Here is a 13,107-nt window from a genome sequence, read left to right on the forward strand (position 1 = left end):
AGTGGGTGATTGTGAACACACTACCTGTGCTTCCCTCCCCAGCACCCCGTGGGAGGCGTGGCTGGAAGAAATTCTATGCGGTGCTCAAAGGGACCATCCTGTACCTGCAGAAGGTGAGAGTCTGCTTTAGAGTCCTTACCTAGGAAGGGCCAGCTCAGTCCCATCTAGCCCCTGCCTTGTGGTGGCCAGGGGCTCCTGGACAGGACCTGGGGCTTGGGGAGGTGTCAGATCCTTCCCCCCCAAAGGGCTTGAGCTTACTCAGGGCATTGAAGATTTGGGGGAGGGGTGTTTGAAATGCCCAGTAGCTCAGTAGCTACCCAGTGTCATGCCTCTGGGACAAATTGGGGCTTCTTGGGCGTTAAGGAGATAGAGGGACAGAGAAGGAGATCAAGATGGAGGGAGGTGAGAATGGAACACTTGCAGCAGTGAGCCAGAGCCTGGCCATGATAGCACATTCCCCACCCATCCTGCCAGGATGAGTACCGGCCTGACAAGGCTCTGTCAGAGGGCGACTTGAAGAACGCCATTCGTGTGCATCACGCGCTAGCCACCAAGGCCTCTGACTACAGCAAGAAGTCCAATGTGCTCAAACTGAAGACAGCAGACTGGAGGGTCTTCCTTTTCCAGGCTCCGTAAGTATGAGCTGGAGCCCCTCATTCCCACCTGGGCTCAAGGCCTACAGCACCAACCCTGCACACATCCCTCTCCCGTTATCGTGGGGTGTAGACATCTTAGCTTCTCATGCATGTGAGTCCCAGAATGAGTGTGTTCACTTGGCACAGATCAACAGCTGGGTTCTCAAAGAGGGTTTCCCTCAGCATCTCTTGGAAACTTGTTAGAAATACTTAACTGGTTAGGTGCTGGCCCCACCTTAGACCATTCAATCCGAAACTTGAGGTCGGCCCCAGCCACTGTGCTTTAATAAGTTCTGCAGGGGCTGCTAATGCATGTGGAGGTCCCTGAAGGGTGAGATGATGGGATCTTGAATTTAAATTCAGGTGGCAAAGACTCCCCCTTACCTTTGACCTGCAAGGCCTTCCTTCCACTCTGATGCAAGCTATCCTTCTGTGATTTGAGGTTGGGGTTTTCATGTGCTAGATGAGCTAAAAAGGGGGTCAACTGGTAAGTAAGGCTTGAGGATCAAAGAAAGTGCTGGGCAGGTGGCAGGGACAGGACAGGAGGGCAGTGGAGGGGCCACCATTTGCTTCCTAACACTGTTGACCTCCTGAACTCCCGGGCTCCAGGGCAGGAGTTCTAGACTTGGACAGGTTTATTTTCATGTAAAAATCCAGGTGCCTGGAAGCTGGGACAGAAAGGGAATTCCCTACCAGGCCCACCCAGCCCCCTGCCCCATCCTTCCACCTCCCTCCCTCCTGTCCCTGCCTGTAAAAAGAATCAGTGCCCTCTCTGTGCCAGGCCTAAAGCTGGATATTGGGTGCTGGGTGGAAAGATAGGGACTCCTATTGTGAGAAGCTGGTGCCCTCTCCCATCTCCTCCTGTCCCCAGGAGCAAGGAGGAAATGCTGTCCTGGATCCTGAGGATCAACCTGGTGGCTGCCATCTTCTCAGCCCCGGCCTTCCCAGCAGCCGTCAGCTCCATGAAGAAGTTCTGTCGGCCCCTGCTGCCCTCCTGCACCACTCGCCTCTGCCAGGTTCAAGCTCCTGGGATCATGACGCCACCTCCCCAGGGCAGCCCCAGGCCCAGGCCTCCCGTTCCACAGCAAATCCCAGCTCAGGGCTCCTGGTCCTGGGCTCCAGGGAAGGGCAGATATTCTCCCTCTACTCCCACTTCCAGAAGGGAAGACTAAGGCCACTCGCCACATGCCCCACAGGCCTGGCTGTGCTGTGGTGGTTGGCAGGGGCACACTTTCTTGCCCTATGGTGGGTGTGATGTAGCGTGAATACAAGAGGACATCTGTGTCGTGGGGAGGCAGGAACAGGTGACACTGGCAGGCCCTTTCACCAGTGCGTTTTAATTTTTACTTTAAATATTAGCATTATTAACACGTTAATTCTACAGATCCGTTGTATTCACCATGATATTTCCATATTACACTGAGCATGGCCATCCACCCTCTGCTTTCACCATACCTCTTCCTGGCACCCTTCCCATGCCTAGGGACTAATCCCTCTTGTACTTTCAGGTCACTTTTTTCTTTTAGTTTCCACATATGAGAGAGAACATGTGATACTTGTTTGTCTGTGTCTGGCTTATTTCGTTTAACATAACGTCCTCCAGTTCCACTCATTTTGGGGCAAATAGCAGTATTTCATTATTCTTTATGGCTGAATACTACATATATATATTCCATATAATATAATTATGTGTGTATATAAATGTATGTGTATGTGTGTGTGTGTGTGTGTGTGTGTGTGTGTGTGTGTGTGTGTATCTTTAATCTCGTTAATCTGTTGATGGGTATCTTGGCTGATTCCATTATCTTGGCTATTTTGAATAGTGCTGCAGTAATCATGGGCATACAGGTATCTCTTTTTGTATGCTGACTTATTTCCTTTGGTTCTACACCCAGGAGTAGAGCACTGATTGCATGGTAATTCTATGTTTAGTTTTTTGAGGAGCCATCATACTGTTTTCCATAGAGGCTATACTAATTTACATTCCTGCCAACAGTGTACAGCATTCCTCTTTCTCCACATCTTCTCCTGCATTTGTTATAATTTTTTATATAATATGCTCTATTGATGTCTTCACTTATCCTTAGATGTTTCATTTGTCATTCTGCAAAAAGCTTATCTGATCAGTACCTTCAGGTTTTCAGGATACTTTTGGAGAGGAAAGGATAAATGGTCCAGATCTTGAGAGGTAGAGGGTTGGGGAAGCTCTAAACTTTCTGACCTTGTCAACTATTGTCCCCTTTCCTATTGGGCCTTAGTCTTTCCACCGAGCTCTGGGGCTTCTGCATCTTCCCAGAGCTCCTCTGTATGCATACGCAGTGAACGCACCACGTACACTCATGTACCACACAGGCATACACATGCTTGTGTATACACACAGTGCACTCATACATACGTCCTCCAGTTCCACTCATTTTGGGGCAAATAGCAGTGCCCCACATGTGTGGCCACAGTCACACACTTGCATGTGCACACTGTACAAGGGACCTGGCTATTTTGTGATGGGTGGGATGTGTGTGCCCTTGTCTGTCAGTGACAGTATCTCTCTCAGTCTATCTTTGAGTGTGGTCCCGGATCTGTGACTGTAGTGCATTTCTGAGAATGAATATAAGAGAATGTATGGGTCATATGGAGCCACAGATAACTGGGATCAGGCTCACCCTTGGCTCAGTGTGTCTGTGTGTGCATTCGAGAGTTCCAATGAGTCACAAGTGTGTCTGGGTTGTGTCTGTATCATGGAAGGTGCATGGGCATATATGAGTGTGAGGGGCTCATCTCCTGAGCCTGAAGGGACATTATAGAGAGTAGGTGCTCCTGGGAGCAAGGAGAGGAAGGAGGAAGATGGAAGCCGCTCTCCCTTGGGTCCAGAGCCTGGCTGGAACTCCAGCTAGTCTATTTCCCTTTGATGACCCACTCTGATGACATCTGAGAGTCAGGCCTCATAATCTAGGGCTTATCTTTGTAGGAGGAGCAGCTGCGGTCTCATGAGAACAAGTTGAGGCAGGTGACTGCAGAGTTGGCTGAGCACAGGTGCCACCCAGTGGAGAGGGGCCTCAAGTCCAAGGAGGCTGAAGAATACCGCCTGAAAGAGCACTATCTCACGTTCGAGGTGGGCCTCTAATGGAGGGATAGGGAGGGTCTGGACCAGGGCCAGGGGAAGAGACCAGCTCTTGCCCTCCACCACCCACCACCACTATCTTTCTACAGCTAGGGGCTTCTAATTTGGGAGTTCCCCACTTTGGGGTCTCACCTCAGGCAGGTGTAATCTATTTATGGATCATGGTTCCTGTGGGCCAGTCTTGTACAGTCCAGCTGCCAAATGGTCATCAAACTATTGCATTTCCCTTGGGTCTTTCCAAGAGCACTCAAAAAACCCCAATAGAAATGCCACCACCTTTCCAGGATCCTTTCTCACCTGTGCCTCCAAGATAGGCCCAGTTTCTCTGGGAGCTTTTACAACCAGCCATAAATCACTCAACTCCTATCCACCTGATTCTCCCACCCACCCTTTTGGCCCCATTTTCCTTCAGCACATATGTTTATACAGCAGAACAACTTCATCTCTTCTTCTTCACTTTCTTCTTTCACCTTGTCTCTCTCTACTACCTTGATTCACCTCATGATGTTCTACAGGTGGGCCTGACCATGCATCACCAGGAGGTGGTGTTAGGCAGAGGAAGGAAGGCAGGAAACACTTGTCCATTTTGGACTGAGTAGCAGATGGAGGTGTTCAGACAGACGAAAAGCCTGAGACTGATCCAGGAAGTTCCCAGAGCACAAATGGCAGGAACTCACCAATCTCAGTCTCTAGATTTCCATATTGACTTTCTGATGAGGTGTAGGGGAAAGAGGAGATTCTCAGGATAGACCCTGATTTTTTTTTTTTTTTTTTTTTTGTAGTGCTGGGTATTGAATCCAGGGCCTTGTGCATGCTGGGCAAACACTCTGCTACTGAGCCACATCCCCAGCCTTAGGCACTGACACCTCCAGCCCCCCAAATGCTCTACCATGGAGCCACCTTCCCAGCAGACCCTGACCTTTTGAAAAACAGAAAACTTGATAGCTTTTGAAAGCCTCACATTGACTCTCTGCAGTGTAAAAATCGTGATGGCAAAAGCTAGATCGATCTCTTGCTAAGTACTAGGCCTGTTTCTTCTTGCTTCCATTGTATTGGCTGATAATCATCATACCAACTCTGTGAAAGGGTTCTGTTGTTATCCCCATTTTCAGATGGGGAAATGGAGGTTTTCATGGGGAAATCAGAGCACTTTCCTTTAACATAGTTAAGAAGTGTAGGAACCAGGATCCTAACCTATGTGCAGCTCCAGTACCCTGGTCTACTGTCTGTCTCTATAATTTTAATTGTTCTAGATATCTCAAATAAGTCGAATCATACAGAACGTGTCTTTTTGAGACTAGCTTATGTCACTTAGCATAATGTTAAGATTTATCCATGTAAGCCGGGTGTGGTGCACACACCTGTAATCCCAGAGGCTTGGGAGGCTGAGGCGGAAGTTCAAAACTAGCTTCAGCAATTTAGTGAGGCCCTAAACAACTTAGTGAGTCCCTGTCTCAAAATAAAAACACAAAAAGGGCTGGAGATGTAGCTCAGTGGTTAAGTGCCCCTAGTTTCAATCCATGTACTTCCCCCGCAGCAAGAAAGGATTTATCCATGTTGCATGTTTCAGAATGGCCTTTCTTTTTAAGGCTGAGTAATATTCTATTGTTCGCATACAATGTGTTTTTTTTTATCCATTCATCTCTTTTTTATATATATTTTATTTTATCTTTTAATTAATTTTTAAAATTTATATATGACAGCAGTCCTTTCATCTCCTGATGGACACCTGGATTAGTCATGAAGAACTTTTGAATGTGCTTGTTGGCCATTTGTATATCTTTTTCAGAGGAATATCTATTCATGTCATTTATTAATTTTTAAATTGGCTTGTTTGTTATTTTTTGGTGTTGAGTTGTAGGAGTTCTCTATATATCTGAGATATTAACTCCTTATCACATATATGATTTTCAAATATTTTCTGTCATTCTGTAGATTGCCTTTTTACTTGTTGGTTGTATTCACTTTTTTTTTTGTAGTTGTAGATGGACAGAATGCCTTTATTTTATTTGTTTATTTTTATGTGATGCCTCACGAATGCTAGGCAAGCGCTCTGTCACTGAGCTACAGCCCCAGCCCCAGTTTGTATTCTTTGATGTGCAGAAATTTTAAGTTTCGGTGCAGTCCCATTTGTCTGTTTTTACTTTCATTTCTTGTGCTTTTGGTATTGTACACAAGAAACCATTGGCAATTTTTTTTTTGATTCTTAAAACTATTAGTGAAATTTATGTGCATGTTTCTTGTCTGTTTTTATTGGACAGTTTATTTTCTTTTTATTGATTGTGAGAGGTCTCTGAATATTAAGGATAAGTTTTCGGTTATGTAATATATAAATTTTTTTCTCATTTTGTTGTGTGAACTTTAACCTCATTTTTGGCTTTTCTCTGCTCTTTTTTCTCCCAGAAAAGTCGTTATGAAACCTATATTCACCTCCTGGCTGTGAAAATCAAGGTGGGCTCAGATGATCTGGAGCGAATTGAGGCTCGGCTGGCCATGCTGGAAGGGGATGATCCTTCTCTACGGAAGACACACTCTAGCCCTGCCCTTAGCCAGGGTCATGGGCCTCTGACTGGCAACAAAGCCACACAGGATGCTACTGGGTCTGATACTTAGCTGGTGTGGACATGCTGCAAATGGCCCAGAGGGGTCAGTGAGCACAATTCCAGCCTGGGGCCACCGGGATCAAGTGCCAGGCAATTGACAGGCACCCAGAGGGGCATGGAGAGCCCCGTGGACCATGGAGTTGGAGATGCCATTTGTGGCATTGGTCTTCTTACATCCTGGGCCATCTCTGACCTTGATCTTCTCCCCAGCCCTCATTGCCCTTTCCACACAGGGTCTCACTTTGTAGGCCAGGGTGCACCTGCTCTAGCACCTCCTCACTGGAGAAGCAGAGAGGGCCATTGCTTCCCCTGGACACCTCTTCTCATCAAGCTCCTCCCTCATCTCCCACGTTGGAGGGTAGGTCTGGACTCTGGGTCTCAGCTTGGACCCCTCTCCTCCCTTTCTCTTCCTCCTTCCTTTGAGTTGACCAGCAGCAGGTCTGTGGACCACCAGCACCATCCACTCCTCCTCCCAGCGACCTCTGCAACCAGGCCCAGTTATGCCTCACATCGCAATAATCTGGGACCCAGGCCTGCCACCGCTTAGTACCAAGTTGTCTCCACGTTCACATCTCCTTCCATCATGGAGGCCACTACTGTCTCCTTTTTATACAAACATAAATGTACATATATATATATATGTATACAAATTATATATATATATATATGTGTATATATATATATATATGTATATATATATATATATATATATATATATACATATATATATATATATGAGAAATCCCTTTAAAGATGGGGTTGGAATGGCTGTCAGAGGATGAAATCAGATGAAGAAAAGCCTGTTTTGGAGTTCCACCTGTTATCAAGTTGGGCTCCATAGCCTTGACAGTCTGGGAGGCAAGATGGAGATAGTGCTGAAATCCCCTCACCTGCCTTTTCCTCTTCCGGCTGACCTGTGACTCACAACTGATCTTCCAGTTGATGTTTTTGGACTAAATAGACAGGATCTGTGTGTGCCACCCCTTCTGTCCCAAGGCCGTTCTGGGGGGTAAGTGGGATGGGGCCATTGCCTTGTTTGTACTTGGCTATTTATGTTGGTGCTGCCAGGTCTCTGAGCTCAGAGGTGGCCTCTTGTACAGACCTACTGCCTAGGAATAAAAGACACTCCACCTTTTGGAGAGAGCCACTTGTCAATAAGCCCAAAGATGTCTGGTGGAGGAAGGTTATGGAAGCCAGTAATTCTTGGTCTTGGGAAAAGGTGGAATGACAAGTTGTTGATTGTTGATATTTCTTTTATTTTTCTCGTGAATCAGAAAGGCTTTGCTAAGGACAGATCTGGGAAGAATAGAGATATTTCCCATATGCCCATCACAGATTAGCATCCTTCAAACCCTGTATTCCTCAGGCCCACAAGTGAGTGGGGGTGAAGGTGCCCTCAAGGTGGCTATGGTGAGCCAATCTTCCCTATTGTTTAAATACATTACTGTAGTTTGGCCAGCAATTTGACCTCTGTGGTAACATATTTATTTAATAAGATAAGCCAGCCTCACAACTAAGTACCTAACATTTCCAAGCCCACTCACGTTTGATGCAGGGACATGTGAGTATGTGGAGAGAAGTAGTGATTTAAATCCAGATTATTTAAGTTGGATCAACTGAAGTGTTTTATAACCAAACCATCTGGCCCCCTGGTTTTGCTCAGGGGAAGTAAATGTTCATTTAAATGAAATTGAAAAGGCAATGTGGCAACATAAAAGAGCTCTCTGTACTTTTTCCACGCTGCCTCAAAGGTCCTTTGATTTTCAGGCCAGCGTCCCATTCTCTGCTCCGTTGAGGGTGGGTGACGACCAGAGGTGCAAGCTCCAGCAGCCACGGACAGATGTGCTTCCCCGGGCACTAGTTGTGCCTCTCATCAGTAAAGAAATTTTTAGTTTGCTTCCTTAATTGTATAATTATTTATTTGTAAATTATATACATGTACTACTGTACTAAAATATTATGTACATTATAAAACATACACAAAAATAGAAATTTAAAAGAAGATGAGATAAAATAAATCTAAATCAAAGTTCTAATATTTCTTCCTGTATTCTAATGGACTATCATGTTCCCTGTCCCAATCTCTGCCCTAATATAACCAGTTTCTAAGACTATCCAAATCCAGGGCCCTGGGAGATGCAATAAATGGTTTGCGCCACCTGGTGGTCCTGGGAAGTGGTTGCAGGTACAGGGGTTCCTGGGGTAGGAGGGGGGCTGGCCCTTGATCTTGGTGTCTTGAGCCTCCATCCTGGCATTCAATGAGAGTCAGTCGTGTGCTGCACCCTGTAAAGGGTGATGGGGACAAGGTGGTGAGAAAAAGCTCAGTTTCCTGTCCTCATGGGGCTCAGAGTCTAGTGGGAAGAGGGACAGGCAGTTACCATTACCTTTTGGGACTCTGGGAGGAGCTGAGGACAGAAGCCAAGTGTGATCCAACAGAGAGAAGAAAGAATTTGGGGAGTGGGGAAGAAACTCTGACTCAGATAACTGCTCAAATATCCTAAAAATTCTAGGGGACAGGGTAGTAGGAAGGAAGTTGCTTAACAGGATGGAGACACTTTGTGAAAGGCCATACTGAAATTCCCCCAAAGCAGAAATTTGAGAGGCAGAGTGGAGAAGGGTCTCTCTGGCCAAATGTGCTCCCAGGGGTGGATGACACAAGGAGGAGGAAGCCAAGGAATTATATTAGGTCTTGGCTTTGGACGTTGGCAGGTATGGCAGGTATCTTAGAATTCAGAACAATAATGAAGGTATCGTATGAGGTCATGTAAAGGTCATTGAATTCTGAATTAACTGGGGGTCACATAGAGATCAGAAGTTCATTTGAGTCATGGAGGTGGTTTCTGACTGAAAATCCAGAAGGTAACAACTTAGAGCCCTCAGAAGGGTCAAATAAGGACACTAAACTGGGTCATGATAAGGTCAGTGAATTTACTAGGAGGACATACAGAGTAATGTGGGATTCCATGGAAATCAGAGGACATGTAGAGAATTATCAGCCTTCAGAAAAATGTAAAGTCAAAAGCAAACTGAAGAGATGGCAGAGAGGCCTGGATGAGGCCATCTGATGGGGCCTGAGAAGGGCAGTGATGTGCAGGTTTGCACAACAGGTAGTCAATTATTATTTTTTTGTTTCTTTGTGCTTGTCTTAGCACCCCACAATGAATAGAGACTTTACCTCTTCTTTTACTTTTCTCCATCATCTCTCACTCAGTTTTTGCCACACTGACAATGTGATTCAAGGATGCAAGGCATGGTGGTGTCATTACCACCCAAGTAGCACTTACTAGACGTCTACCAGGACAGTCCTGGGTCCACAGCCACTCTCTGAAGTAGGTATTTTCATCCTCATTTCACATCGAGGACCTTGCAGCCTAGATAATTCTTAGACCACTCACTAGCTGTGGCAGGTGTTCAAACTCAGGTCCCATTGGTGCCTGAGCCCTCCCAATCCTAAACCTCTTTGTCCCACCTCTCTATAGGTCTCTGACTACACACACACACACACACACCACAGACACACATATCCACCTCAGCTCTTTGGAGAGATTTCCTCGTGTTCTGGCTGGAATCTTCTGGTTCCTGGTGCTGGGTATTGATTTAATAAATTAGTTGATGAGATGAAAGACTTAACTCTGGACCTTCATCTGCCTCCTCTATACCTGAAATCATGTACCCTTCATCAAGGGCTGCAGGTTTAGACAGGTCCTGGCTCTGAGGGGGGATAAAGTTGGGGAAAGAGCAATACCCTGTGGGCTTATGAGCTGCAGCTGTTGTGGTCCTTCTGGCAGCAAGGGTACCCATTATGCTTCTTTGCATGTCCAGACTTTGCCTGTGACGTGCCCAAGGCCCCAAGGGTCATCTTGCCTCAGCTACCCTGTGCCAACCCCACAACCCTTCCTTCTTCACCCATCCAGGCCCGGAAACTGTTGCCTCAAATCCAGCCCCATAGCTCCGGGGCAAGAACTGGGCCAGAGTTCTGAGGCTGAGTTTGAAGAACAATTTGCGTCAGTCCCTTGGCCAGGTTCCTAGCAGCCAGGGGGGACACCTTGTAAATGGTTTTGGAAGAGGGAGGGGGGTTGGAGCCTGTCCTGGGAGCTGGGGCCAGGGAGATTGGAGAGAGGGTCACTTTCTCTCAGGGACTGCACTGGCCCTCTCCTACCTTCACTTGAACACCCATCCACTTCCACCTCAGGTCCTCATCCTGTCTTCCCTCCTCATCTGGGCTAGGCACACACAGTCAAACAGGAGTTATTTCTGATTTTATTTATAATATAAAAATGTTCAAGTGTCAACAGTCAGGTGTTCGGACATTTCAGGGCAGGGTTCCCATTTGTTTCTGTTTGGGATTTTTTTTAAAACAATTTCTTTTTTTGACAAATTAGCTTGGATCCAGTTTTGAGGGTTGGGGAGGGTAGGACTGAAGAGAAAGTGGAAGTCATAGGTGGGTATGGGGACTGGGGCCAGGTTGTGAGAAGGAAATGGTTACTTTATTGCTAAAAGGGGAACTGAATACACTGTCGAGTGGCTCTTCTCAGTCCCAGCGTGACCATGCATCCAATCTAAAGAATCTGAAATGCAAAGGACATGCAGGCATAAAATAGAAAAGACGACCTGTAAACGAAGGTGCTGCAGAGGACAGAGGGCATCCTGGAGACCGCAGGGGAGGAGGAGCCATGAATATTGGGCCCCTGGCACAGCTGCCCCCTCCCTGGGCCTGGGGCTGCTGGGGAGACCTCTTTCTGGCCCCCCTCCCTTAGCAGCTGTGAGGAGTGGGGAGAGCCCCTCCCCATTCTGGTTGCTGTCGCTGGGCTTCTGTCTTCCCCTGTAAGTTACCTGATCCCAATTCTAGCACTTGAACCTAGGATCCCTGCCCTCTACTCCCAGGGGGCCCAGGACTCCAAATATGGTCTGGGTACAAAACTTCTTCTGTCCTCAGTTTCTTCTTCAGCACCCACCACCTTCACCCCATAAAACCCTCACAGTCTCTCTCCCTGCTTTCGCTCACCTCAACCAGCTCTGGATCCTATGGCCCACCACCACCCCGCAACCCAGACGTCTCTCCAGGAGCCCCAGATTAGCGTACAGCAAAAGGCACCACAATATAGGTTTCTATTAAAGAGTCAAAAAATTGGCCCATCTCTCTTTTTTTTTGTTGTTTCTTTTTTTTTTCCGAAGCTGTAAATCAGGATGTTACATATAAATAGTTTCCCTATAAAAACGTCTTTGCCGTTAGCTAGTATTATAAGACAATTTTTGCTAAAATGAAAATAAAACATTTTTGTTATACTTTTTTCCTTTTATAGAAAATAAAAATATTTTTATTTCTTTTTTTTCCCTCCTTTCTCCAGTCGGTGGTCTCTGTTCTCCTTAAAGACAGTGGGGGCGGGCGAGGCGGAGGGGGCGGCGGGGCCCTAAAGGGGCGCCGAGTCCTGCTTGGCCCGCGGGGGCGGCCCGCGGCTGTGTCTGCTGCTGGCCCGCGTGCTGTGGCTGTCCAGGGAGTAGTAAGTCCTGCTGTCGGCCGCCGGGCACAGCGGCGGCGAGTCCGAGCGCAGAGCGTCGTGCGCCGCGCGCAGGCCAAGGAAAGGCGTGCTTTCGGCCGCCAGTGCCCCGTCCGCGTCGTCCGCGTCGTCGTCCGAGGCCGAAGCCGAGCCGCCCCCCGAGCCGCTGCTCAGAGACAGCGAGTCCCGCGCCGCGCGTGCGCGCTGCGCAGCCAGCCCGTTGAGGCGCGAGCGGCGCCAGCGCCGGGGCCCCGCGGACGTCCTGCGGGACGCGCCGCGCGCTCGTGGCCGCGGCGGTGGCGGGGGCGCGCACTCCTGCGTGGTCTCGTACTCGTCGTCTTCTGGGATGCGGAAGGGGCTCGCAGGCAGGCTGCCCAGGCTGCCGCCCAGCGCGCAGGCCCCACGCCGCGGTCCCTGCCCAGCCGCCGGGTAGTAGTAGCTGTCGTAGCTGCGCTGCATGTCCGCGCCTGGCCCGGGCCCTGGCCCGGGGCCTGGAGGCGCCGGCTGCCGCAGCAGTGGCTGCTGCTCCGCCAGGCGGTAACTGATGGGCGCGGCCGGCGGCAGCGACACAGCGTGTGCAGAGTTGGGAGAAGTGATCTCAAAAGTCGGCACCTGCGTAGCCAAAGAGTAGTGGAAGTCCACGGGCGAGAGGCGCGCGGGCGTGGTCAGGGCCGACACGTACCTGCAGGGAGAGGCAGAGGCGTGGGTCAGGGGGTCTCGGATGAGAGGGTGGGCCCCAACCGAAATCATCTTGTGAGGGATCCTGTCTGCAAGAATGATGGCGGTACTTCTCTATGACCTCATGCAATTCCCTTAATATCTCCAATCTATATTCCTATTTGTTAAGCGAGGATAACCATAGTGCTCATTCTATTGCAGTATTGGGATGATTCCAGATATGGTGTCAGGGGAATGTCTTAGCCCAGTATCTGATCCGTGGTAAGTCTTCACGAATGATCGTTTGTTGTGGGAATGCTCACAGTCATGAGATCAGGCATTTTATCTATGTATGATCTCATCTAATAGTAATTTTTTAAGACCTTTAGGTTAGGGCCATACTACACACAGGAAACAGACTCAGGACGTTTGAGTTCTTTGCTCTGGGTTCCACACTTAGGTAGTAGCAGAGCTGGAATTTGAACACAGGGCAGGAAAGAACCAGAATGCCTATTGTCCAATTCCAGAAGCCATTAGTCCCTATTCACCTATCCCTATTACCTGGACTCAGTGCTCCTGCAGGGACAGTTCATCCC

At 48.2% G+C, this 13,107-nt stretch overlaps 2 protein-coding genes across 8 annotated transcripts in view; one reads left to right on the forward strand and one right to left on the reverse strand.

Moving 5' to 3' along the window:
• Positions 1–8,392, forward strand: part of Psd2 (pleckstrin and Sec7 domain containing 2) — a 46,065-nt gene extending 37,673 nt beyond the window's left edge. For all 4 annotated transcript variants that reach the window (XM_078046276.1, XM_078046280.1, XM_005327278.4 and 1 more), the window contains 5 exons: positions 43–113; positions 475–632; positions 1,507–1,651; positions 3,601–3,744; positions 6,157–8,392. In XM_078046276.1, coding sequence (XP_077902402.1) covers positions 43–113; positions 475–632; positions 1,507–1,651; positions 3,601–3,744; positions 6,157–6,366 — 728 coding nt within the window. In that variant the 3' untranslated portion in view covers positions 6,367–8,392. The remainder of the gene's footprint in view (positions 1–42; positions 114–474; positions 633–1,506; positions 1,652–3,600; positions 3,745–6,156) is intronic.
• A 2,212-nt stretch (positions 8,393–10,604) lies between these two features.
• Nrg2 (neuregulin 2) overlaps positions 10,605–13,107 on the reverse strand; it is a 181,505-nt gene continuing 179,002 nt past the window's right edge. For all 4 annotated transcript variants that reach the window (XM_078046260.1, XM_078046248.1, XM_040272232.2 and 1 more), the window contains one exon: positions 10,605–12,536. In XM_078046260.1, the coding sequence (XP_077902386.1) occupies positions 11,768–12,536 (769 nt within the window). In that variant the 3' untranslated portion in view covers positions 10,605–11,767. The remainder of the gene's footprint in view (positions 12,537–13,107) is intronic.

This window comes from Ictidomys tridecemlineatus, chromosome 1, assembly GCF_052094955.1.
Source record: "Ictidomys tridecemlineatus isolate mIctTri1 chromosome 1, mIctTri1.hap1, whole genome shotgun sequence".
NCBI classification, from domain to species: Eukaryota; Metazoa; Chordata; class Mammalia; order Rodentia; family Sciuridae; genus Ictidomys; species Ictidomys tridecemlineatus.